The 27,428-nt window shown below is 43.1% G+C and overlaps 1 protein-coding gene across 2 annotated transcripts; it reads left to right on the forward strand.

Moving 5' to 3' along the window:
* The first annotated feature begins 1,424 nt into the window (after positions 1 to 1,424).
* On the forward strand, positions 1,425 to 25,682 carry LOC108938002 (zinc finger RNA-binding protein-like). 2 transcript variants are annotated; one of them, XM_029259397.1, is made up of 20 exons: positions 1,425 to 1,506; positions 1,689 to 1,770; positions 7,110 to 7,392; positions 7,664 to 7,805; positions 7,982 to 8,209; positions 9,260 to 9,561; positions 9,877 to 10,071; positions 14,040 to 14,349; positions 14,729 to 14,916; positions 15,119 to 15,238; positions 15,673 to 15,818; positions 16,093 to 16,255; positions 17,024 to 17,226; positions 17,732 to 17,882; positions 18,383 to 18,524; positions 22,411 to 22,508; positions 23,207 to 23,302; positions 23,767 to 23,878; positions 24,627 to 24,724; positions 25,080 to 25,682. In XM_029259397.1, exons 1-20 carry the CDS (start codon positions 1,470 to 1,472, stop codon positions 25,260 to 25,262), a joined length of 3,279 nt encoding a protein of 1,092 aa, XP_029115230.1. In that variant the 5' UTR covers positions 1,425 to 1,469; the 3' UTR covers positions 25,263 to 25,682. The 2 variants fall into 2 exon arrangements, 1 of the variants encoding a protein (XP_029115230.1); XR_003798285.1 differs by lacking the exon at positions 22,411 to 22,508 and having other exon boundaries at positions 25,080 to 25,266.
* The last annotated feature ends 1,746 nt before the right edge of the window (positions 25,683 to 27,428 follow it).

The raw sequence follows: 27,428 nt of genomic DNA on the forward strand, positions 1-27,428 counted from the left end.
AGACATGGGTAGGACATACAAACTCCCCTTATACCCTGAGCTTCACGGATCTATTTGTGGATCACTGTGATGCTCACATTTACATTTATTCATTTAGCAGATGCTTTTCTCCAAAGCAACATACATCTTACAGAAATGCAATTTGTGCATTACATTAGGAGAAAGAGACATAGTTGTAGACGTGTGATTCTTAAGTAAACTTTGCTTCTTTCCTCTATATGCACCGATGTTCATCGCACGAGTAACTGCATAAAACTCAATACACGACTCCTGATCACCTTCCTACAATTTTTTCTTTTTTTTAAAGGTACATAAACATTAATGTACAATACAGAGTAGCAGCTGTGTAAAGGCTTATTTGGGCATGATCATAAGTTATACTGCATCAACATTTACACCTTACATGATCTTAGAGATCATGGGGGACATGAGTCCCGAAGGAGTTTTAAGACTCTTTTTAAACGTGGACAGAGATTCAGCGGTTCTGAGTGACAGGGGGAGGTCGTTCCACCACAACGGATCCAGAACCGAGAACCACCAAGCGGGCAGATGTGGAAGAGCGTAGCGGTCTGGTTGGGGTGTAGCGGATGATCGAGTCTTGTAGATATCTGGGAGCAGTTCTATTGATTCATTTGTAGGCCGTAACCAGGGTCTTAAATTTGATCCAGCAGCTATAGGAACCCAGTGCAGAGAAACAAGTAGAGGAAATACACGTGTGCGCTTCGGAAAGTCAAACACAACTCGTGCAGCGGCGTTCACTGTAGAGGTTTGATGGCAGTAGCAGAAAGGCAGACCGGATGAACTTGCAGTAGTGCAGACGGGATGTCACCATGACCTGGACAAGTAGTTGGGCAGAATCAGTGGTGAGGTAAGAATGGATCCGGCAGGATATTATGCAGGATGTATCTACAGGACCGGGTTGTGGTTTTGATGTGCTGAGAGAAAGACGGACTTGAGTCAACCGTCACTTCCAGACTCTTAGCCCAGGAGGAAGACAAAATGTGAGTTGTCCAGTTTGATCAGTAGATGCTTACTGGATAACTATATTTAAATGGGCAGATGATGCAATAATTAATAAAAACTGTGAATACATAATAGCAGGTAATGTAGTGTTGAGTGCAGCAGACTGAGGGAAGCCAGACACACAAGAGGGAATCCTGCTACTTCTTGTACCCCGAGAAAGATTCCATATATTGCTCCAATTTTAAAAAAAAAAAATCCAGCTGTAAAAATAAGAAAATTTATATGTCCGTTGCTTATGATAACAAAAACGTATCTTTCACACACTCTCAGCACTGACCAAACGCATTAAAAGGAAGAACGCGCACGTTCTGCCCAGCTTCACAAATGGCGCGCTTGTCTGTGGCTGACGAATGCGCATGCGCGATGTGACCCGCTTCCTGGCGTCGCGCTCCGGTGCCGGAGAGGAGGGTGAGGAGTCGGAGTTCGCTCGAGACAACAGGAAACCAATGATACCCATATGCCCTGTGGTCTCCTTCACCTACGGTGAGCAAACGCGAATAAAGCCGTTCCCGTTGCTTGTAAATGAAATACAACCGCGCTGAAGGTGTTTGTGTGAAGGAACGGCGCGGTTAATGGCTCCTCGGGGAGCCGCGCACGCCTCGCTGTGTCGCAGGGTGCTCTTGCTAACAGGCTAACCCCGCTCGGCGGCTCTGTCTCCCCCGCAGTGCCCGGCCGGCTCGGTGAAGATGCCAAAATGGCCACCGGCAACTACTTCGGGTTCGGCCACGGCGCTGCTGCTCAGTACAGGTGAGGAGAAGAGCGGAGAGGAGAGGAGAGGAGAGGAGAGGAGGGTGGGGAGGAGCGCGGGCGGGATGAAAAGGAGGGCGGGAAGGAGGCCGGCAGCGTCTAGCGGGCCGAGTGCGTCCTCGGCAATGATTGATGCTAGTAGTAGTAGTGCCACTATTGACTAGTCGTGGTCCCTATCACTATAGACTATCAAATCAAATGCGCTGAAAAACTGTTTATTGTATAAATTATACCGTGGGTACAACACTGGATCTGCCATTATTATTAATAATAATAATAATAATAATAATAATAATAATAATAATAATATTAAAAAATAATAGTAATTAGTATACTAACCCCGCATCGTGTGTCACTGTGTGGCTGCGGTGCATTTCAGTCAGTGCACCAGAATTGAAAAACTGTGTTTATACCGTTACAACACATGATTGATCTGACAGGCATTATTTATTATTATATTATTATTATTATTATTTACTAACCATACACAGTGAGTGTGTCACTGACCAGTGCATTTTCAGTGCACTAGAAAAACTGTTTATACCATGGTATTACAGCACTGGATCTGACAGACATTATATGATTATTATTAAAATAATAATAAGTAGTAGTATTATTCACCATATACAACGTGTCATTGTGTGCAGTGTGTTTTCAATGCACCAGAAAATAGTGTTTATACCATGGAATTAGTGCTCTGGATCTGGCAGGCATTACTGCAGCTATTAATAATAATATAATTAACCACGTACAGTGTCTCTACGATGTGTGCGTCTTCTCGCTGCCTCTTGTGCATTCTGTGCACTGGAAAAATATTGGCTCTGACATGTCGTGTTTTAATTAATGAACCCTGTACAGGGAGTCACTGTGCACTGGATGCATCCCGTATGATAAACACAGTGCTATTAAAGCTTTGTTTCTGATGTGTGGTATTTTATAAACCATATACAGTACAGTGAAAGTACATGATAAATTGCAGATTAGAGCACTGCATCTAATAAACAGTTGTATTATTATTGAATTTTAAAGGCTGTTTCACTGTGCATTGAATGCATTCATTGCACTGAAAGTCTTTGTACTGTGATGAACTGCAATCGGGGACTAATATGAAATACCTTGCTGGTATTAGTTGTTTTACATTATGTTAGTGCATTATCTGCGTTCAGTGGAATAAATCTCTGTTCATATCGTTAAACTGCCCATCAGTACACTGAATTTGACATGCATTGTTATTAATGAATTGTATACAATATGTGTGAAACACTTTTGATACCATGGCAAATTACAATTCAAAGTACCGAATCTGACATTTACTGTCATTATTAATGAACCATATGTAGCAGGTCAGTGTGCATTGAAGCAGTGCAAGAAATGAGCGTTGATACACTGGTAAACCTGCACATTGGCACACAGGATCTCATACACAGTGGTATTACTTATGAGCCATATGCAATATGTCATCGTATGCTGAGTGTATTCACTGAATGAAAGTTGATGATACTGCAGTAAACGGCACATAAATTTGAAAGATCTGACTTGCGTTGATATTATTAATGAAAGCTGAGGTAGGATTTGTGAATGCCTCTTGAAACTTGTAAAAATATATTATTAGTTTTTTGACTAGTTGATGCTTTCATCCAAAACAGTATTTGACCCATTTATACACCTGCGTATTTTTTGTTGTTTTTTTTTTTTTTATCGAATCAGGTTAAGAACCTTGATCAAGGGTTCTACAAGGGGGGAGGGACTTGGAGACACAGCCTTCATGTTACAAGACCATGTCTTTAACTTTTGTATTATCTGCTGCCTGAAGTATGTGTTAAATATATGCACTGGATTACTGGAGGATTATTTGTTATAATGCTGTTGTCAGCAGCATTGTGTGAAACTGGTCACCCAATTACTCCTTACCCAATTTGCCTTCTTTCCATACTCATGAGAGATACCAGAGCCGCAATGTTTGTCGTTCGTGCTGGTAGAAATAAATTTGTATCCCAGGTACATGCAAGAGTTTCATAAGATTGATTTGAAAGGAGCAGCTGTCCAAAAAACAATTCTTAGGAAATAGTGTTTGGTTTCTGAGTGACAATGCTGAGGTTTCGTGTTTTATTTAAACTTGCCTCCTTATCTCTCAATAAAAATCTTGAGGTTAAGCAGGACAACTCAAGAGACATTCTTAATGATGTTGGTATCAAGGGTCCAATAAGGAGTAGGGCCACCCTTTGCTTTCAGAACTGCTTCAGTCCCAAACTCTGTGTAGTGGGATTCTTCACCATTCTACAAGAAAAAGTCCTGTTCTTTGCGGAATGCCGGGCGTACAACTTCTCGTAAAGGTTTCTTCATGTTTAGATTTGGTAACTGGGGAAGCCGTGTAAGGCCATTGACTTCATCCCGGTGTTTAAAGGGGTATTATCATCCTGGAATATGGAAAAATCATGAGGGAATCATGTTTGCACCATAGGGTGCACCTGGTCCTGTAAAGTGTTCTCAGATTCCTTGGTTGTCATACAACCATGCAGAGCAACTGTAGCACCTAATGACTCCAACAAGATGGCTCCCCATACCATTACGGATCCCTCACCATGTTTAACATCTGACATCGTTGATTGTGGGTTAAAGGCATCCTTTAACTTCCTCTAAACGAAACCTGTCCAGATGTAGGACATTGGGTAAAAGATAAGAGGTAATGGTTTTATCGTTGCTCGTGGGTTCAGTTTTTTTTGGTCCTTATACCACTTTATGTATCTTTGTGCTTTGACATTGGATACAAGTGGCTTCAAAATGGCAACCCTGCCATAAATTCTAGCTTTATAAAGCGTACAACATAGAGATTTTGTTGAGGCATTCAATTCTCTGGTAATTTTTGAGGCTGTACTTTTTTGTCATTTAGCAACTGTCCTTTGAAGCTTCTGTTTATCCCTGTCGATGACCTTTGACTTAAGGCCACGGTTCGACGCCGATGGAGCTTTTGCATGTTGGGCGATTGCTTCCATTATTTTTGAAATTTTTCCTTTCAACACACTGAAATAATTTTACAGTTTTTGTGACTCATGACCCTGCAGTTCAGGTACTGATTATTTGGCCTGTTTGGAATTCTGTTTGTCAGACTTCTTTTATAACGACACCCATACTGCAAATTGGCAGTCAACCAAATATGACTCACCTTTGCAGTTGCGTTTGTAATTGTTATTTAGCCCAACGTTAAACTCCTTTTTCATTCGGTGTTTGTTTTCTTCTCTCATGGTCTATGCAGCCTGGTGAGAAGTTACAGTAGTAGAAGATCTCCCCAGATTTTCAGGATTAAATTACCTATTGTTTTCGTTAGCTAATAACAGGGTTTGCCTTTTAAATTGAGCTGTACCTTATTTAAAAAAATGTTTTTTTTTAATCAAACCATGTTACAGTTATGATTTTGTTAATGGGGCTGTCTCACTTTCAGAGAGACAGATGTGGGAAGCAAACTTCAGGTTGGTTTTTACATTGTCTGGAAAGCTGGGGATTTACTGACAGACTGGAGCAGCGTTTGGTATTGATCGGCTTTAATGTTTTTTCCTTATGGTTTGACGTCTTGCTTCTTGTTTACAGTTTAAATATTTACTTGGTGATTTCTTCACTGCAAACCACAGTTTAAATTTCCTCACCATCTTTCCACATGGCACCTGAGGCATCTTTTCATTCAAACATCCTTAAGTACAGGACGGCATGGTGGCACAGCGAGTAGCACTGCTGTCTCACAGCACCTAGGTGGTGCAAGATGATGTGGGTTCGATCTCTACTCAGTCGTGTGGAGTTTGTATGTTCTCCCTCGTGTCTGCATGGGTTTCCTCCTGGTGCTCTGGTTTCCTCCCACAGTCCAAAGACATCCTGTTCAGGTTTCCCCATAGTGTGTGAGTGACAGAGAAAGTGTGTGTGTTCCACTGATGTATGGATGAGTGACTCCATGTAAGTAGTGTATCTAGCAGTGTAAGTCACCGTAGCGAATAAGGTGTGTGGGCTGATGGTAACACTACATAGAGTTCATTGGAAGTTGCTTTGGAGAAAAGTGTTTGCTTAATAAATGAATGTAGAAGGCCTCCTAATTGAGGAAGAATAGGAAGAAGAGAGCTCATCCATGAAAGAGGACATTTATGAGTTGCAATGAACCACAATGTTGGAAAGAAGGAAATCTATCAAATAATTGTGTCTGATGAGTAAATGTAAGTACATTTGACATGAAGTTTAAGTTCAGATCATCCTGCTAGCGAATGATACATTTTTCCCTTTCCAGTGACCTCATGTAGAGACCTCTCCAGTACTCTAACATTTGGCTCACTTGAATGACCACTAAGTAATTTTAACAAATGGCTTAAAAGGTGTGTTTTTTTTTTTTTTTTCTTCTTTCTTTCTCCCTCCTCCACTGTCCTGGGGTCAGAATTGTTTTGCATGATGTATTTTTAATGTTTGCTGAAGTGCTTGGTACCAGTTTTTGAATTATTAAATCTGTATGACTTTGCATGTACCGAAGCTAGCCCGATACTGTGCAAGTCGCACACTGTTAGTTTTTAGCTGAAAGGCATACATTTGAAAAAACATTTACAGAAATTTGATTAAAACTGCATTTTTTGTTTAAATCGCTGTTAGTATTCCATTTAAGACAGTATGTGCCAAAAAGCTCAGAATAATCCATGTTATCTCATCTTTAATGATTGTTAATGACCTTTAGCGCAAAGTTGTTCTGATGCCATGACTATCTACACTAGGGTAAATGTTGATAAATAATTAACTTAAGTCCCCCCCGAAGGAAATTTGCATATGGAAATTGGATAATTCAAACTGCCTGAGAAGTTGACTAAAACATTCTCTGGAGATTTCCGCTGGTTGTGGATATGGTACAGCCCCAAACAAATTGTCAGACACTTTGGCTAAAAATATGCCATTGGAATGTTCTAAATTCTGTACAGCGAGCCAGCGTTAGATCATGTTGGGTGCTTCAGCATCTGCCAAGCAGCACATTTGGAAAGGCAATGGAAGGTTGGTAGGAGGAAGTGCTTACGTGCTATTTCGGTTGCACATTTTGTATTTATTGTTTTTAGTGAGGATAGTGATAGAGATATAAAAGCAAGTAATGTTTTACATGAGCATTGCTCTGCAGATGATATTCTGTGGACTAGAGAAAATCGGCCCAGTTACCTGAACTGAATGCAGAATCTGGGCCAATGGAGATAATAAAATAAGTTTGCTGTAAAGTGAATAGCAGTAATTCCCCCCCCCCCCCCCCCCCCCCCCTCTTTTGGAAATGTTCTTAAATTTCAAATTCTGAAACAACTCATAATTATTTCCTAATGTCATCTTCCATACAGTCAACAGCCGACCGCCGGGGTGGCCTACACCCATCCCACCACGGTGGCCAGCTACACTGTGCACCAGGCACCGGTAGCTGCTCATACTGTTGCTGCAGCCTACGCTCCCACTGCAGCCGCAGTTGCCGTGGCACGGCCTGCTCCTGTGGCCGTGGCCCCGGCTGCTACCGCCGCCGCCTATGGAAGCTTCCAGCCAGCCCATGCTGCTGCAGATTTTGGCTATGCCCAGAGGCAGCCGGAAGTTCCTCCTCCACCCCCACCAGTGACCTCACAGAACTACCAGGTAACGTTGATTTTAATCAGTCAGTTTTGCATATGGCTTTATCGTTTATTACAAGAGATTTAATGCTAAGCTCTGTGTCGGGGCGGGGGGGGATAGCTGTCCAAGGCTTGTGCTCAGATTCCTAAGAATGGTTTTCAAAGATTAACCCACAAATGGTTTTCCAGAAGGGTGGGGGAGATGAAGCTGTTTCTCTTCACATGGGCCTGTGCTGCGTCCCATGTGATCGTCTCACCACACCAGCTCCATCGTAAAACCATACTGTTGTTTTCAGGACTCGTATTCGTACGTGCGCTCCACTGCCCCAGCCGTAGCTTACGACAGTAAACAGTACTACCAGCAGCCTGCAGCTCCAGCGGCAGTGGTGGCAGCTGCACAACCTCAACCCACTGTGGCAGAATCCTACTTTCAGACAGGTATGCATTAGCCAGGAGACTCCTTTAAGAAGTTCCTCAAAACTGATAAGACATATGTAGAAAGTTTTTTTTTTTTTTTTTAAATTATTAAAAATTTAATGTTAATTGGGTTACTAAAATCTGCTAATGTTAAATGGATGACATGAGCTTGTGCTTTGCTTCCTCCCCTCCATTAGCTCCTAAGACTGGATACAGCCAGGGGGCCACACCATACACCCAGGCCCAGCAGACTCGACAGGTCACTGCCATAAAGCCAGCAGCCCCAAGCCCGGCCACATCGACCTTCTCTATCTATCCGGTGTCCTCCACAGTGCAACCTGTGGCGGCAGCAGCAGCAGCAGCCTCAGTGGTTCCTTCCTACTCACAGAGCCCCACCTACAGCACGAACGCCATCACATACTCTGGTTAGCTGCCACCATTTTTTTTTTATTCACCTGCTTGACTTGAATAATTTTGAGTGCATAGGTAAACAGACTTGTATCCAAACAAGGTGGCACATTCAAGCCATGTAAGGTTCCTGATGTTGATAGCCTGAAGGAGATACAGCACTTTTATCTGTTTGTGTCAGTCACATTTCAGTGCTGTATTAGTGTTCAAGTTGTAGGTACACTGATTACTTGTAGAACTTGAAGGCTTCACTCAATTTTCTGCTCACGGATTCATGTTGTTAACTGTTTTCTCACTTCTCAGCTGGTTAGCTGTTTCACAATTAGTTAGGATGCAAACAGCAGTTTTCTACGTAGCAGGAGGCAATGGGTGCTCTGCAATTTCTGGGAAATGAAAACCATTGAATTATGGGAAGTTTCTTGGCACAGTGGGGATGGAGAGCAATTCCTTCTCAGTTACACTGGCTCATTCTTTTACAAGTGATTGAGTTGCGAATTTTTGAAGATATGAACATTTTCCACTTTGTTTATTTTTAACTCTCTTTTCCTACCTATTTCTGTTTATTGCAGAGCAAACAACTTGTATTTATGTAATTGGTCAGCTGATAGAAGTATAGCACACTTCGAATAAGAGTGTTGGGCCGTCTTAATTCACCTCACTTTCACATTAACAGCTCATGTCTAGTGCTCCTGAGAGTCTGTGATTGCAAATATTTCAAGATTGAGTAGTTGTTGTTTCTTATATCTGAGATTTGTGTGAACCTGACCTAGTGGAAAAGTTACTTTGGACTAAACGTTAAAGGAAATGAGACTCCTTGTCCCACTTGTGTTTGTAAAGTGAGCAGCCAGTGTTTTAAAATGATCTACAGAAGTAGAGAAAAAAAAATTAAATATGGAAAAAATCAAAAGTGAATTTACAAATGTACAAACATGAGATTTAGTATGTGTGCTACTCCAGTAGCTTGAGTATGTAAATGTTTGTGTAGGAGTTCACTCATGCTCCTTTGCGGTGCCTAGATGACATTGCACAGGAGGAGTTCTGAGTATTGATCTTCTTGTCGAGCACAGGCACATCGTACTCTGGTTACGAAGCAGCTGTGTACTCGGCTGCCTCGTCCTACTACCAGCAGCAGCAGCAGCAGCAGCAACAACAGCAACAACAGCAGCAGCAGCAGCAACAGCAGCAGCAACAACAGCAACAACAACAGAAGCAGGCAGTCGCAGCTGTTACAGCGACTGCAGCCTGGACTGGGAGCACCTTCGCCAAGAAGACCCCTTTCCCCAGCAAACAGCTGAAGCCGAAGCAGCCCCCCAAACCCCCACAGATTCACTACTGCGATGTGTGCAAGATAAGCTGTGCGGGGCCTCAGGTGAGCCCAGGCTCACATGTGTGGACCTCTTCGGGATTCTTCCGCTCGGCTCAGTTTGCTGCAGCACAATGTGGCTAAATATTAATGCAGAAAATGCGGTGCATTGTGGTGGAGTACAGTGCTTTGTGTAGGGAATGTTTTTATCTTTTATTTGGAATTTTTTCTTCTTTTTGCTTTTTGGCACTAATTTTTTTTTCCCTAGCACAATTGCAAATTGCAGTTTTTTTTCCTTTAATTCAATTGCAGATATTCATATTTATTAGTAACTGCTGGCTGAGTTGTATTACTCTGACGGTGGTTTTCTGTCCTGTGCAGACATACAAAGAGCATCTGGAGGGTCAGAAGCACAAGAAGAAAGAGGCAGCACTGAAGGCATCTCAGGCAGGGAGCAGTGGAGGGACAGGTCCAGCTCGAGGAGCACAGAACCAGCTGCGCTGTGAGCTCTGCGATGTGTCCTGCACAGGCGCCGATGCTTACTCTGCGCACATCCGTGGGGCCAAACACCAGAAGGTCAGTATGTTTCATTTGGGTATTCTCAGGTACTGTGGTCTGTCTGTCTATCTTGCTGTGTGGTTTGTGCCAGAATTTTAGTATTTGTGTACTCCTGCTTTTTGGGTCTGCAGCTACAGAGACGAGAGGTAGTGTAGAGGTTCCCATTTAAAATCCTGATCCTGCTGTAGTATCTTTGATCAAAGGTACATAACCTGGATTGATATAGTAAAATTTACCTGGCTGGAAAAAAAAAATGGAAAAATTATTTGAAGTAGTTTAGTGTGGCCACTTAACATTGACAAGTGTAACATAACATTGACCCACAAGCCACCACGGAGGAATGTCAGCCAAATGTCCATCCATCTTCCTCCGCTTATCTGGGACCGGGTCGCGGGGGCAGTAGTCTAAGCAGAGCCCCCCCAGACTTCCCTCTCCTTGCAAACCTCCTCCAGCTCCTCTGGGGGAACCCCAAGGCGTTCCCAGGCCAGCCGGGAGACGTAGTCTCTCCAACGTGTCCTGGGTCTGCCCCGAGGCCTCCTCCCAGTGGGACATGCCCGGAACACCTCCCCAGGGAGACGTCCAGGAGGCATCCGGAACAGATGCCCGAGCCACCTCAACTGGCTCCTCTCGATGCGGAGGAGCAGCGGCTCTACTCCGAGCTCCTCCCGGGTGACTGAGCTCCTCATCCTCTCTCTAAGGGTGCGCCCAGCCACCCTGCGGAGGAAACTCATTTCTGCCACTTGTATCCACGATCTCATTCTTTCGGTCATGACCCAGAGTTCATGACCATAGGTGAGGGTAGGAACGTAGATCGACCGGTAAATTGAGAGCTTCGCCTTACGACTCAGCTCCTTCTTCACCACAACAGACCGGTACAACGACCGCATTACTGCGGACGCCGCACCGATCCGTCTGTCAACCTGCCGCTTCATTTTTCCCTCACTCGTGAACAAGACCCCGAGATACTTAAACTCCTCCACTTGAGGGAGGAGCTCCCCCCCAACCCGGAGGGGGCAATCCACCTTTTTCCGACTGAGGACCATGGTCTCGGATTTGGAGGTGCTGATTCTCATCCCCGCTGCTTCGCACTCGGCTGCAAACCTCTCCAGTGCACGCTGTAAGTCTTGATTCGATGAAGCCAACAGGACCACATCGTCCGCAAAAAAGCAGAGACAAGATTCTGCGGCCACCAAAACAGACACCCTCCGTTCCCTGGCTGCGCCTAGAAATTCTGTCCATAAAGATAATGAACAGAATCGGTGACAAAGGGCAGCCCTGGCGGAGCCCAACATGTACCGGGAACAGGTCTGACTTACTGCCGGCAATGCGAACCAAGCTCCTGCTCCGGCCATACAGGGAACGAACAGCCTGTAGCAACGAGCCCTGAACCCCATAATCCCGAAGTACCCCCCACAGGATGCCACGAGGGACACGGTCGAATGCCTTCTCCAGGTCCACAAAACACAGATGGACTGGTTGGGCAAACTCCCATGTAAGGGTATAGAGCTGGTCCAGTGTTCCACAGCCAGGGCGAAAACCGCATTGCTCCTCCTGGATCCGAGGTTCGACTATCGGTCGGATTCTCCTCTCCAGTACCCCGGCATAGACTTTCCCAGGGAGGCTAAGGAGTGTGATCCCCCTATAGTTGGAACACAATCTCCGGTCCCCCTTCTTAAAAAGAGGGACCACCACCCTGGTCTGCCAGTCCAGAGGCACCGTCCCTGAACTCCACGTAATGCTGCAGAGGCGTGTCAGCCAAGACAGCCCCACAACATCCAGAGACTTGAGAAACTCGGCGGATCTCATCCACCCCCGGAGCCTTGCCACCGAGGAGTTTTTTGACTACCTCAGCAACTTCAGCCAGGGTAATGGACGAGTCCCCGGCCTCAGCTTCCTCTACGGAAGGCGTGTCGGAGGGATTGAGGAGATCCTCAAAGTACTCCTTCCACCGCCCGAGGACATCCTCAGTTGAGGTCAGCAGCGCACCACTTCCACTGTAAACAGTGTTGGCGGAACACTGTTTCCCCCTTCTGAGTCACCGGACGGTTTGCCAGAATCTCTTTGAGGCCGACCGAAAGTCTTCCTCTATGGCCTCACCGAACTCCTCCCAGGCCCGGGTGTTTGCCGCGGCGACTGCCAGAGCCGCGCTCCGTCTGGCCCGCCGGTACCCATCAGCTGCTTCAGGAGTCCTATGAGCCAGCCAGGCCCGATAGAACTCCTTCTTCAGCTTGACGGCATCCCTTACCTCCGGTGTCCACCACCGTGTTCGGGGATTGCCGCCGTGACAGGCACCGGAGACTTTATGGCTGCAGCTCCAAACCGCCGCCCCGACAATGGAGGTGTGGAACATAGTCCATTCGGACTCGATGTCCCCAGTCTCCCTCGGGACCTGGTTGAAGCTCTGTCGGAGGTGGGAGTTGAAGACCTCTCTGACAGGGGCCTCCGCCAAACGTTCCCAACAGACCCTCACTATGCGTTTGGGCCTGCCAGGTCTGTCCAGCTTTTTCCCCCGCCATTGAATCCAACTCACCACCAGGTGGTGATCAGTTGACAGCTCAGCCCCTCTCTTCACCCAAGTGTCCAAGACATATGGCCGAAGATCAGAAGAAACGACTACAAAGTCGATCGTCGACCTCCGACCTAGGGTGCACTGATGGACACCCTTATGCATGAACATGGTGTTCGTTATGGACAAACCGTGACTAGCACAGAAATCCAATAACAACTCGCCGCTCGGGTTCAGATCAGGGAGGCCGTTCCTCCCAATCACGCCCCTCCAGGTGTCACTGCCGCTGCCCACGTGGGCATTAAAGTCCCCCAGTAGAACGACAGAGTCCCCAGTGGGAGCGCTTTCCAGCACACCCCCCAAGGACTCTAAAAAGGCCGGGTACTCTACACTGCCGCTAGGCGCATAAGCACAAACGACAGTGAGAGACCCCCCCCAGGCCTGGCTGCAGGGTGGGGCCCCGGTGACCCCATACCGGGCGGGGTGAACGAGATCCTTGATTTAATAGTCATAAGGGGATTTTTGAGCCAAATGTGAGTTTCTTGAATTTATATTTATTCATTGAGCAGATGCTTTTCTCCAAAGCGGCGTACATCTCAGAGAAATGTCATTTGTGCATTACATTGAGAGAGCAAAACATAATTGCAGACATGTGATTCTTAAGTAAACTTGGTTTCTTTCCACTTTATGCACCGCTGTTCATTGCATGAGTAGGTGCATAAAACTCTAGATGATAAATGGATCAATATAATCACTCGCACAGACACACATTTTTTGAACCGCTTGTCCCATATGGGGTTGCGGGGAACTGGAGCCTACCTGGCAACACAGGGCGTAAGGCCAGAGAGGGAGGGGACACACCCAGGATGGGACGCCAGTCTGTCGCAACGCACCCCAAGCGGGACTTGAACCCCAGACCTACTGGAGAGCAGGACCCGGTCCAACCCACTGCACCACCGAGCCCCCTCCATATCATTAGTTGTGTGCTTTTTAAATACTGAAAGTTTTGAGAGCCTTGCACTTGGCTAAATAAAGGCAAGTTTGAAAAGTTATTAGTATTTTTCATGTCTCCAAATATTTTATGTTTCCCTTCCCAAGTGTACCTATTTTAAAATAAAATATGAGTTAGAAAAAGTAACTCGTTTAGCAGGTAAGTGGTAATTAAACACACCCAAACCATATAGGAGTACGGGATCATCTAACTGAACTCACTTCCACAGCGTTTATTGCTCATTGCTGGTGTTTGTGGATTTTGGTGATCGATAATGTGATGAAAAACCGAACACATCTTCAATTTTAAATTCATGTTTAAGAATTTAATGGGCCAGTGAATGTTGTAGTGACAGAGTTGCCGTCTTTACGCTCATAGGAGCCAGTTCGAATCCCATCACTTGCTGTAGTATTCAAAAAGGAATGTGCGATCGTGTGCCTTTTTGGCTGTAACGGGAAGAATTTGTGTCCTGCTTTTGTGTTTTAAAAGGTGGTAAAACTACACACCAAACTGGGGAAGCCCATCCCCTCCACAGAGCCCAGTGTGGCCACCCAGACCACTGCAGTGACTGTGACAGCCCCAATACGGACCCCTGCCTCAGCAACAGGTGGAATAGCAACGTCCACCCCTGCTCCCACCTCCAGCTCTTCTTCCTCTTCCACTTTCTCCCCTTACCTGAAACCTGTGAACATTGTCGGCAATGCTGGTTCAGCGACAGTCCCCACAAAAAGTCCTCTGGTTGTCCCTACCAGTGCCACAGCTGTGAAGAAGGTCAATGCACCCAAGATCAACTTTGTTGGTGAGCAAAATATTTTTCCTTTATCTTTTCAAAAGTGTAAACTCTTTTTCCTTTTTAGTTTTATAGAGTTAAAATTGGTAAAATGTTGTTTATAATTGCATGGTGGTGGTTTGTGTTTTGATACTGAGATGTGGAATTCCCAGATACATCCAGAAGCAGGCCCTCATGAGTCACTACTCTTGACTTAGTTGCACAATTATAAATGACTCTAAGAATAAACACATAGTTTAGTCCATTTTTCCAATAATGCCTCACACTGATAGGACAGCATGTATTCCATGTGCCTCCTATTAAGGAGGGTTTAATAGGGCCCCGTGGCTGTGATCACACAGTTTTGGTTGCTGTTTGGTTTTGTTTGATTTTGTTCTCTGCCATGCAGGTGGCTGCAAGCTACAGACCACTGGCATAAAGGCAGAGGACATCAAGGCCGAGGCATCGAAGCAGGTGCAGCCCCCGGCAGCTGCGCAGGAGGTTAAGGCCGATCCCTTGGAGCAGGCAGCTGCGCAGTCCGCACTCGCCGCCCTGCAGAGCGACGTGCAACCGGTGGGCCATGACTATGTGGAGGAGGTATGCTAGTGTCCCGAAAAACCAAAAGGTTTTTGTGTATTTTTTTTTAGGTGTTTTTAGAATGAACTGATACTGATTGTGTTCTAATAATACTCAGGTTGACTCTCCTCCCCCCTACTTCTGTTGACTGAAAAGCAGGTTCTTACATTTTTTTTAATGTTTCTTGCAAGTGTCAAATGTAGTGTTTTGTGTATGTTTCCAGGTCCGAAACGATGAAGGCAAAGTGATCCGGTTTCACTGCAAGCTGTGTGAATGCAGCTTCAATGATCCCAACGCAAAAGAGATGCATCTGAAGGGTAGGAGACATCGGCTGCAGTACAAGGTTAGCGAGCGACACACTGCTTTTCTTTTTCTGGGCCTTTACTTATAAACTTCAGGGAGTGTGGCTTTGGTTTTACAAAAAGGGGGTTAAAATAACCAGATGTCAGCATTTAGTTGAATTGTTTCCCTGTGTACCCCACATCAGCCACATCTCTGGAACCCACACTGGGTTATTGAATTAGCTGAACGCCTGTGAACAGTTTTAGCTTTAAATTTCTGGTATGTATAAACAGTATTTGAAGGTCTTGTTGCCATTTTCCTGTATTAAATGCATTTTGGTTTGTCATATGAATATTTTGTAGGTATGTGTTTTATGCAGTACTTTTTGGGATTATTTGCTTATGGGTAACGTCTGCCAGTTTGAATCACTTAAATGATTTTTTTTTTTTTTTTTTTTTTTTTTTTTTTTTTTGAACTCCTTGCTTTCCAAATCAGAAAAAAGTGAATCCAGACCTCCAAGTGGAGGTCAAGCCCAGCATCCGAGCACGTAAGATCCAGGAGGAGAAGATGAGGAAGCAGATGCAGAAGGAGGAGTACTGGAGGCGGCGGGAGGAGGAAGAGCGCTGGAGGATGGAGATGAGGTGAAGCAATGCCCCCTCCGTATACTGCTATGGAAGTGACCACCAACCAAGTGAACAAAAGTTACAGTGTCAAAAGTAAAGCTGGAGGCAGTCACTGTAAGGTTTAGGTTGAGGTTTCATAGTGAGATGAAGGCCAAGTTGATATGAGTTGCTGACCTTCCTGCCTTCTGGAGATAAATTTATCTGTTTATAAAATGGACTACTATAAATGTAGGTCTTGTAATGATAGTTTAAATTTTGTTGGTGTCATAAGAGTAACAAAGGTGTGTTGCAGGAGGTATGAGGAGGACATGTATTGGAGACGCATGGAGGAGGAACACCACTGGGAGGAACGCCGCAGGGTGCCAGATGGGGGGTATCCGCAGGGCCCCCCTGGACCTCCAGGATTGCTTGGGGTCCGGCCCGGTCTACCCCTTCCTCAACCTCAGGGATCTGTGGTATGTTCTTTAGTACACAGGATAACAAAATATAACAGAAAACATTTGCTCAGGGGGGTTCAGCACATCTAGTGCATCTTCTCTGAAAGCTTCCTGAGAGGACTTGCATGTGGAGACCAAAACACAGAATGTGGCAATATCCACCCATTGATCCATTACAAAAAAAGTCTCCCTGTTATCATAAGGGTCGAAGTATACTTAATGTTTTTCAGGGTTTTTTTTTTTTATAAATATGGGTGTTATGTACAGTGATGCCTATCTTTGGTTCATGTGAACAGCTTAAAATTAGATTGTTTGTTTCTTAGCCGACATCCCACCTCTGTTATGCTTCCCATTGATTTTCTGATAATTCAATCATGTAAAGTGTGCAGGCCAACCAAATGGCACTGCTTTGCATGAGGAGCAACACAAGTGGACTGTAACTCTATACCCACACTGTCCAAATGGATAAATTCAGCTTAATGCCATAAATCAGCTGTGACACGAACAGGGTATTTCAGGTGAATCATTGTAAATTGCTTTGGAGTGAAGCATCAGCTAAATAAATGCATAATAATAACAATGTATAAGAGCATTTAAATGCATTGTTCCCAAAACATTTCCATATTTCCCTTTCTTGTGGTGTGATTGTCAGTAGCTCAGTTCTCCATAAAAGGAGTGTTTATTTTACATTTTTCTGGGGGAGTTGGGTTAAGTAATTAAAATATCAAAGACCAGAACGGTGAAAAGTCCTGAGTTGTGGATTATATTTCGTAATTTGCTTTCTAGCCTCTCCGTCGACCTGATTCCTCTGACGATCGATACGTGATGACCAAACACGCCACCATCTACCCTACAGAGGAGGAACTCCAAGCCATCCAGAAGATTGTGTCCATCACAGAGCGTGCACTGAAACTGGTGTCAGACATAATCTCCGACCAGGAGAACAATGCGGATGGAGAAAAGGACCAGAAGGATCTCCCGAGAGACAGGTGGACTGTGCACATTGTACAATTCAATTTATTTTTATAGAGCGCTTTTCTCACACAGCAACACAACTGTGAGTGTGTCTGGTGAAAATGCTTCTACTGTCCTGCTTCTTCCTCCTTGTTCCCCAAAGTCATAGGGTTCTGAGATTGTGAGGAGAAGGATCTGGTGTTACTACCAAAGGTGGTGTTGACACTGGGTGACATCTTTTTATCCCAGACCAACTGTGATTTGTTCTGCAGTATTTCGTATTATTTGCTGTGCAAGGAGGCTTCATAACAGGAACTGTATTCCAGCCTGTTTTCATCTGCAGGACTCAAACATACCAGAGTGGACGGCAGCCAATATAGCCAACTGGAAGCCCTGCAGTGAACTCTAAGAATCTGTTCTTGTTGATGTTTCCAACAGAGATCAGCTGCTCTACTCAGATGGGCTTCCAAGGAATTCAGAAGTGATGTCTCAACTCTGTAGTCTTGTCACTGAACCCTTTCATCCTGTCATATCTCCCAGGGCTCTGAAGGGCGTGATGCGGGTTGGCGTGCTGGCCAAGGGGCTGCTGCTCCGGGGAGACAAGAACGTCAGCCTAGTGCTCCTCTGCTCCGAGAGACCTCGTAAGGACCTCTTGGCACGCATATCGGAGCTCCTCCCCAAACAGCTTGAGGTAAGAGTCGTTATTTTCAATAATGATTTCGTAACAAAGAGCTCCGTATCATTTTTGAATTTGACTGATCAAGCAGGAAATGTTAACAGTTTAACAGCAGGTCTTGAGTTTGTGGCTCTGTTACTTCATTGACCTCCCCACACACACACACACACACACACTCAAGTGGTGTATTAACTCCAAAGATGACATTTTTTCCTGCCAGGAATTCCTTAGGAGTGTGATTTTGAGAATTTGTTAAAGTCCCTTTGGACAATGTATTTTTTGGAAATCATAGCTATAACATCATAGACCCAGGGGAAAAAAGTAAATTTGACTTATGTACCAATGGAAAATGTTTTGGTATAAATGGTGCAGATTACCCGAATACCCAATGACTGGACCAGTTAAGCAGAGTCAGTGTTTTATAATGCACACCTATGGTCCCACTACAGACAGAATTTGTTGCTATAGTCCAGGTTTGTTTGTTTGTTTGTTGATTTACTTGCTGAACTTCACAGGCTGTTACACCAGAAAAGTATGAAGTCAAAGGCTCCTTGCAAGAGGCCGCTATAGTGCTGACTTCCTGCGCAGAGCCCAAGATGCAAGTGACCATCACTCTGACATCACCCGTGGTCCGTGAAGAGAACATGCGGGAAGGAGGTTGTAAACAGTCTTAATCTTGTTTCCTTGTTTTCCTCATGTTTCAAGGAGCTCAGTTGCTGGCACAGAGCAAGCAGTGACCATCACACAAGCAAACTGATGCAGGGATCCCCAGCATGAATATTTTATTTATGGTTTTTTACACTGAAATGGCAGCTACTGTGAATTTTTCTTTTATAAAAAAGTTGGTTGTTTTATGAGGAACACTTAGCAAATGGCGTTAAATTTGTGTAGTCTTGGTCATAAATCAACCCTGCTACAATAGTAATACCTCCTTTCTGCTCATTTCATTTTACAATTTCTAGTTTTCCTGTTTGTTCTTAAAGTATCCTTAGTTAACTGTTCTTAAACTATATTACTGATATTTTAAAAACCATGCTTCTTCGTCAATTGGAGAAATGTCATATTCAATTTACTTTTGAATTTTCCATGATCATTTTTCCTTGCACCAAGGGTACTCAGTCCTGGTCCCAGGAGACCCTCTTTCTATGCTGGTTTTTAATGTAGCTCAGGGCTTAAGTAATTATTCCTGAGTTGAGTTGTTAATTGAATCAGTGGCACAGTTCAAATATGATTAACCCAAATGTGTTAGGTGGACTCAGTATTGTTTTAAATTATTTTCATCTAATTTTTTTGTCTTAATTCATGGAATATGTGTAGTAGTGGGGAAAAAAATAAGCAAAATGCTTCTTGAATAGCACAGTGATCTTTTTGGTTAAGCAGATGTTACAGCTGTTATGCAGCCTATTTAATCTTTCTTGGAATTTCAACTTTAAGTGACTTAAAAATGTTTCCCTACCAATTCTGTTTTGCTTTAGCAGAGAATACATTAATATATTCTGTTCTATGTTTTTAGACCAAAACCACTTTGGTTTCACATGACTGAAAAAGTGTACCAGAGTCCTCTGTGTGAACATTTGGTTCAATAAGATTTGAATTGTGAGATTTATTCAATTAACAGTTATAACAGCAGAAATGAGCTTAGCTGCAGCAGAAACCAGCGTTCCAAGGGGATGATTTGCCTGGAAATGAGTTGAAACCACTGCTGGTATGCAATCCCCGTATACCCATCATGACCTAAATTTATGTATGTTAAAGTAGCACTATCATCAGGGCTTGTGATGGGGAAAAATACTGCCTGGCCAAAAAAAAAAAGTCACCACCTGGCTTTAACTAAGCAAATAGGTAAGAGCCTTCATTGGATAATTACTGCAGCGATTAGTGTTTCAGCTGGCAACACGTTATTTAACCCTACCTGATGCAGTTAGTAGCTTCTCATTTCTTAAACAACCATGTCGGAAGACTTATCCTCGTGGTCCTGGAAAAGATGTTACTCTGTTTCAGAAGGATCAAATTATTGGCCTGGTTCAAGCAAAGAAAACAACTAAGGAGATTGCTGAAACTACTAAAATTGGATTAAGAACTGTCCAACGCATTATTAAAACCTGGAAGGATAGTGGTGAACCATCATCTTTGAGGAAGAGATGTGGTTGGAAAAAAATCTTGAATGATCGTGATCAGAGATCACTTAATCGTTTGGTGAAATCAAATCAAAAAAAAAAAACAGCAGAACTCATGGCTATGTTTAATAGTGAAAGTAAGAGCGTTTCCACACACACAATGCGACTAGAACTCAAGGGATTGGGACTAAACAGTTGTGTAGTCTTAATGGGGGGGGGGGAGGGCTTCAGTTTCAAGGGAGCATAAAGGTTGGACTCTGGAGCAATGGAAAAAGATCATGTGGTCCGAGTCCAGATTTACCCTGTTCCAGAGTGATGGGTGCATCAGGGTAAGAAGAGAGGCGGATGAAGTGATGCATGCCTAGTGCCTACCATACAAGCCCGTGGGGACAGTGTTATGATCTGGGGTTGCTTTAGTTGGTCAGGTCTAGGTTCAGCAATGTTATGTGCCCAAAAAATGAGGTCAGCTGACTACCTGAATATACTGAATGACCAAGTTTTTCCGTCAGTGGATTTTTTTTCTTCCCTGATGGCACGGGCATCTTCCAAGATGACAATGCCAGGATTCATCAGACTCAAATTGTGAAAGAGTGGTTCAGGGAGCATGAGACATCATTTTCACACATGGATTGGCCACCACAGAGTCCAGACCTTAACCCCATTGAGAATCTTTGGGATGTGCTGGAGACGACTTTACGCAGCAGTCCGACTCTCCCATCATGAATACAAGATCTTGGCGAGAAATTAATGCAACTCTGGACGGAAATAAATGTTGTGACATTGCATAAGCTTATCAAAACGATGCCATGGCAAATGCATGCCGTAATCATAGCAAAAGGCGGTCCAACAAAATATTAGTGTGACTTTTTTTTTTTGGCCTGGCAGTGTATTAAACAAATGTTAAGAGAAATTTTACATTCTACCTGGTTTACACAAATGCTGAGTTTAATGCAATTTTGTTAAAATGCACCATGGCAGCAGTGAGGTACTGTCTGTAATGTTGACCTTGCTTCAGTGCCAGCACTGTCGCTCTACAGTTTTGGCTCTAACCCCCACGCATGCTCCTTACAGCTTGCCAAAGAAACACGCATGAAAAGTGCATTGTCTAGCTAGCTCCTAGATAACCTTATCATGCCTCTTGTCTTCCAGCAGATTTCTTGTAACTTACTTGAAATGCACGGTATCGTTATGTTCCTTTTAATGGGTCTTTGCTTGGTTTTGAAAGGCAACCACACCAAATCCATGGCCTTGACCTGTTGAAAGTAATATGGATTTTATTAGTACAAGAACAAATTGTGGAAGCAAAAGATCCATTTAATTTAAGCCCAAAGTAGGTGGAGACCACAAGAAATGCTCAACTATTTGAAGGGCTGCCTAGTCTTGTCACCCTAGCACAGGGATGGATTAATTCCCATGAGTGTATCAGCATGTGTTCCCTTGTACAGATGATTTGGGGGTGTTCCCTGGTGCACAGCAAAAGGGAGATGGCCCACCAGCACACACTGCAGTAAAACTGTATTAAATTGCATTTAACTTGGATTTTGAAGCCTGCAAGTGAATCTCCCCCCCCCCCACGCCCCCATCGGTCCTGTTTGGGTACACAAGGTGAGGGGCACCTTGGTGGGAGTAGTTTTTCAATCTGGGTTTACTGTCAATCATAACCCAGTGACTGCAGGTTTAAAACTCTTGCAGGAGGTACATGTAGGGATATCCTAACTGTTATACTAAGTTCTGCTTGCTTTGTATTCTCTCTGTGTTTATGACCTCGCATCCAGGTAGTGGTGTAACTCTCCACACCTGCAGGTCTTCCGTAAGGTTGGCTCCCATAGCTTTGGAAGGATTTTTGACCAAGTTCCCACAACCCCCACCCGATACTTTGCCACACGTACCATTTCATGCTATCTGTGGTCAATAAGCTGACATATCTTTGTCATCTCATGACTTTTTATCATCAGCCATGTTGTACTATAGGAAAAAAAACCCAAAACTGCATAGAAGGTTAATGGAATGCGGTTTATATAAATATTCACCATCTGTGTATGGTGTTTGAATTACTAATAATTCAGTAAATTACTAATGATCCTTAAGTAAATTGAGGCCCCTGATCTCTTCTATGTTAAGGGTGAGTTTTAAGATCTGTTAAGATTCATGGTGTTTGTCTGGGTTCATGTCTTTCACATAGGAGTATGGTTTCCCCCCCCCTTATAATTCCAGTATATTTTGTGTACTTTCTAATTCCAATCTTTATTCAAAGTCTGAAAGATATAGTACTTTGTACCATCGTGAATACTACAGGTTTCATAGCATGCCAAGGTCGTTGTCATCGCAGCTGTGATTTAAAGAACCCTTGGTATGTGTGGCAATGTTTGTTTGTAGCTCACTTGGTCAAACACCCATCCCCCTTTGACGATCCGATCCGTTTTTAGATGTAACCACGGGTTTGGTGAAAGATCCAGCGGACGTCTTGGACAGGCAAAAATGCCTTGACGCTCTGGCTGCTCTACGCCACGCTAAGTGGTTCCAGGTTTGGAGCATTTTACTTCTTTATTGTAGCCTTATGAGATGCCTTCTGAGTCATGTTTGAGTTTTACATTAAAAGTGGTTTACAATCATTGTGGAAACGGGCAAAAAAATCAAGGATGCCTTAGGTAATATTCAATTAGTTCTGGGGGGAAAAATAAAGAACAGTTTTAAATTTATATCATCTTATATCTAGTTTAAGGTAATAAGGCATTCTTGTAATTTGGTTGTTCACAGAATCCAGTGTATTTTTATTATTCCATAAGGCTGCAGTGTAACAGTTTGAGCTTTCACATTGAGTGTTTGAGAGTAAGAGAGTGAGAGAGAAGGAAATCTGATTAATTTGCCATAGAGAGACAAGCAAATTAAAGCAGATGTCCTTTGGCTGTTCACTACTCTTGTTACTCATTGGCCATCTTGTTATTCCAAGTTGTTTGTGAATTTCATAAGAATGGAGGTCAGGGTTTCTAAGATGTCAAGGGATCTTTTCTTGTACATCGTGTAAACTTTGATCTCTGATAAATCATGAGGTAAAGTACTCCTGTGAATGGCAGCTGGTCAGTTATGTTGAGGGCAAAGAGGTCTGAATCAGTTATGAGCGTCCATTGTAAACAGTGGTGTTGAACCTCTTGCAATGACCCGTACCCTGGTGTAAGCCAACATCGTTGTACTTGCAACTGATGAACCTTTGTCACGGTCAAGGCCAGAGCCAATGGTCTGCAGTCCTGTGTGATCATCATCCGTATCCTGCGTGACCTCTGTCAGCGTGTGCCTACCTGGTCTGCATTTCCTGCCTGGGTGAGTGACCTCTCACGCTGGACCTTTACAAAGCTTTACCACTGCCTTGCCTCATTCTGTCCGTAGGGATAAACTCTACCTGCAGAGGTTTATTCAACCCTGCTCTTACCTACCTGTACAGGGCTATTCTGCCTTATTCTTTTCTAACTGTTCTCTGCCTTACTCTACGTGCAGAGTTGAACTTCCTTATCTACTCTAACTATAGATGCTTACTCTACGGGGGTGGCGGCATCATCCGAGTTTAGCGTTCCTAACTAGCCTCATTCGTGCTAATGTTTAAAACCATTAAAGTTCCTTGTTTTAAACATCATTCTGTAACCTCAACCAGATGAGAACTGGCTTCATAAATCTGCAAAATTAATTTTTGCGTTCTCAGATTATTTGTTGCTGAATTGTACGTGTAATTTTGACGTGTCATTTTTACTGTGATGTGGGGGAATTGGTATGTTGCAATCCTTCTGTAGGCCATGGAGTTGCTTGTGGAGAAAGCCATAAGCAGTGCCTCTGTACCACTGAGCCCTGGAGATGCCCTGAGAAGAGTCTTTGAGTGCATTGCTTCTGGAATACTTTTACCAGGTAAAGAGTGGGCACATGAGTTTCTGTACAAATGAAGTGCGTTGCACTTTTATGCAGTAATTGTAGATTGAAAGTTTTCTGCATTTTTTTTTTTTCTTTTTCTTTCTCCCCCTGTCATTGGTAAATGCTCAGATATCGTTGAGCATTTGTATAACACAACCTATGTTTCAAAACAAAATATGACTAAATATGGAACAGCTGGTAGTGTAGTGGTTAGAGCTACTGCCTTTGGACCCAAAGGTTGCAGGTTTGATTCATACCTCCAGCTGTAGTACCCTTGAACAAGGTATTTACCCTGAATTGCTCCAGTAAAAAAAAAAAAATAAATAAAAATTACCCAGCTGTATAAATAGGTAAATAACACTGTAAGCTGCTTTGGAGAAAAGCATCAACTAAATTTAAAAAAAATGTATGTACATTTTAAATATTGATCATTTGTTATAGTTGTTTCCAGCCTATTTTATTTGTAGAGTGCCTTCTTGAGGTATTTCAAATGGGTTTGGCATCAAGTGGGATTTCTGTGCCAATAAAGAGAGAGCTTGTGGTTATTAAAGTATATATTTTTGAGTAAGCAATGAATATAAAAATAGTTTGAGGGACTGTATACAACCATATTAAGTTGTATGAATTTGTAAAATTTTCCCTGGGCTCTGCCTGAAGGTCAGTTGCCTAATTAATATTGTGCATTTATACCCACCTTAATGGATGAACAGGAAACTAAGATGCTGCTGCATGATTTTGTGCACAGGAGGTCCTGGGCTCCTGGATCCATGTGAGAAGAACCCTGAGGACACACTGGGTGCAATGTCAGAGCAGCAGAGGGAGGACATCACATCGAGCGCTCAGGTGCTGATGCACACAAACTCACTTTAAAGCAGTTAATGAGTGATTCAAAGCCCATCCCAACAGAACTTGAAAAACCTATGAAAGTTGATAAAGCAGAGTCAATCGGGGCATCTCCACAAACGTTAATTTTCCAGGGTTTTCTTTTTGTACAGAATGTTCCCACAAAGTTACAAAAATCTTTAACCCAGCTTCCAATAGTAAGAGCCTTTAGTGAAAGTCAACTACATCATAATGTTGAGTCAATAGTATTAACACAGGAACAGTCTTGCTTCTTAGTCTGTCGTTCAAGATCATTTTTTAAATCTGCCGAGCCACTAAATGTAACTTCTGTAATTTTTGTACTTCGCGTTGCTAGTTTGCCCTGAGGCTGCTGGCGTTCCGGCAAATTCACAAGGTCCTGGGCATGGATCCCCTGCCCCAAATGAACGGTCGCTTCAGCATTCGCAACAACCGCAAACGACGGCACGAGAACAACGATGGGGCCGACAGCTCCGAGGGTGAAGGGAAGAAGGACAAGAAGGACTACGATGGCTATTGAGACCTCAGTCACGCTAATGTTATAATGAGGTGCATAACCTGCCTCCTGTTTCTCCTTCTAGCTATAATGTTTTGTTCTTTGTGGTTACCTTAGTGCAATATCTGGAGTCTTTTGTCGGTCTCTGCTTGTAACAATTGACCTCTTAATCATAATTAAGCTAAAGCAGTTTTTTTCTGAAAACCGTACCTCTACTGTACCATTTTATTTTCAAACTCACTGTATTTAACCTATGGTTCCAGTCTTTTTTCAGCCTAGATGGAACAGTTTTTTGTAATAAGCTTGTAAAAATAGGGACATTGTGACAATGGGCTCTTAAGCATCTTTGGGGGGGGGGGGTGGCATTTCTGCTAACGTTTAAACTTAACTGTTATAGGTATAGAATAGAAAAGTTATAGTGTGCTTACTAGTATTTTTTTTATTATTATTAGTTTTTTTTTTGTTTTTTTTTTTTTTTGGTGTGTAGCCAGAGTGAAGAATGTTTTCCTCTTATTTAAAATATAACAGTTATATTATGTAAACATTGTATAATGAATAACTACGGTCATGTCTAATGACTGAACTGAAAATGTATTAAAATGTAAAGCCGGTCTGAATTTATGTTAACCTGTTACATTTCAGGAAGCTTACACATTCATAAATGTTTTCTGTTTATGACACTGTTATTATTAAGTGAAGCTCTGAAATAGAAAAGGTCTTGATTTAATGGTTTTGAAGGTTTGCCCTGCTCTTTAAGTTTTTAAACATTTCATAGTGTTTTGGTTTAAACAGGAGCAGTGAAATACTGTATGAAATCACTAAATGTAAGTTTGCTCCCTTCCTATACCTTATCTGCACTTGTTTGGGCAGAATAAAATAGTGTGTTTTTTTTTTTTTCCTCCCCCCTGTAAATGTTGTTCTGGTAAACTTAAGGTTATGAAATTAGTGTATGAAGTTACCAAATGCAATGGCAACAAAAGTGCAGCCAGACTCGGCAGGCCGATATTGTTTCGATTCCTTTCTGTCATTGTTTGTTTGAGCTAAAATGGAGTGCAGGAAGCATGCTTCCTGTGTCTTGTATGCCCCACAAAGCATTCCCCACTGTTAGGCAGGATGTTTTTCTGGACAAGTCTAGTCAAGTTGCAGGAGGAAAAGGAAACGCGTGGTGATGTCATGCATGTTCGCCAGTTTTCCCGCTTACAGGGTTTCTCAGACATACTTTGTTGTGATCTTGCAGCCCACAGCCTGCTTCTTGATCATGATGTACTGAGCCACAGTGTGACAATCTCAATATTTAGTGCAGTTAAATACATGTTTGTGTATTGTGCACCTGATTCTTGTAGTGTAATTTACACTTGGCTCCTCAGTTTACAAGCCCTACTAGGACTGGAAATGTTCCGAATTCAATTTGTTCATAAATTCAAACAAGTTTCTCACTACGTGAAAATCAACAGAATCTTAACACGTCCCTCCATTTTTTCATGTTAGGTTGCGTAAAAATCTCAAAGTTCTAATGAATTAAAAAGTTGCTGTAAGATGTCTTTTAATCCATTTTTTTTAACCATCTGTGTTCCAGATCCTATCCCAGAAACAGGGCAAGGAAGCCAGTCGGTGACACACTTTTATTTTACTATTTAGCTACATGAAGATTAAAATATTTAAAATGACAAAAATAAAAAGCAAACTCCGTTCAATCTTGATTACTGACAGATTCTTCGCACAAGTATTTGCCGTGTTTGTCCCTCAATTTATTTACAAGTAAAGTTTTGTAAAAATCTTGGACATAGTTAAGACATAGTATATAGCTAGCTATGATTAATAATTTGTAAGACAATGTTAACAACTTGGAGCTACAGTAAAATTAGAAATAAAGGACAATAATAAAGGACAAATTCTTCCTTTCTACAAACTTCTGTTTGACATCAGTTTTTGACTGATTCATAATGTAAGCATGCAACGTTTGTTGTCTAGTTATGAATCGCTGACACTCAAGAACACCAGACAGGATCTATAAACACTATGGAAGTGAAGTGAATCAAGCTGGTCCAGTCCCTTTCTGTTTGGGTGCATTTTACTGCCCCCTAACGGCTGGTTGCAGAAACGCAGGTTGCTTTAAAATTGAAGTACAAATTAGAATATGCAGCAGCCCTCTGAGAAATGGACCTAATGAACTGCGTTAGTGGTAATAAT

Source organism: Scleropages formosus, chromosome 17 (assembly GCF_900964775.1).
Source record: "Scleropages formosus chromosome 17, fSclFor1.1, whole genome shotgun sequence".
Lineage (NCBI taxonomy): Eukaryota > Metazoa > Chordata > Actinopteri > Osteoglossiformes > Osteoglossidae > Scleropages > Scleropages formosus.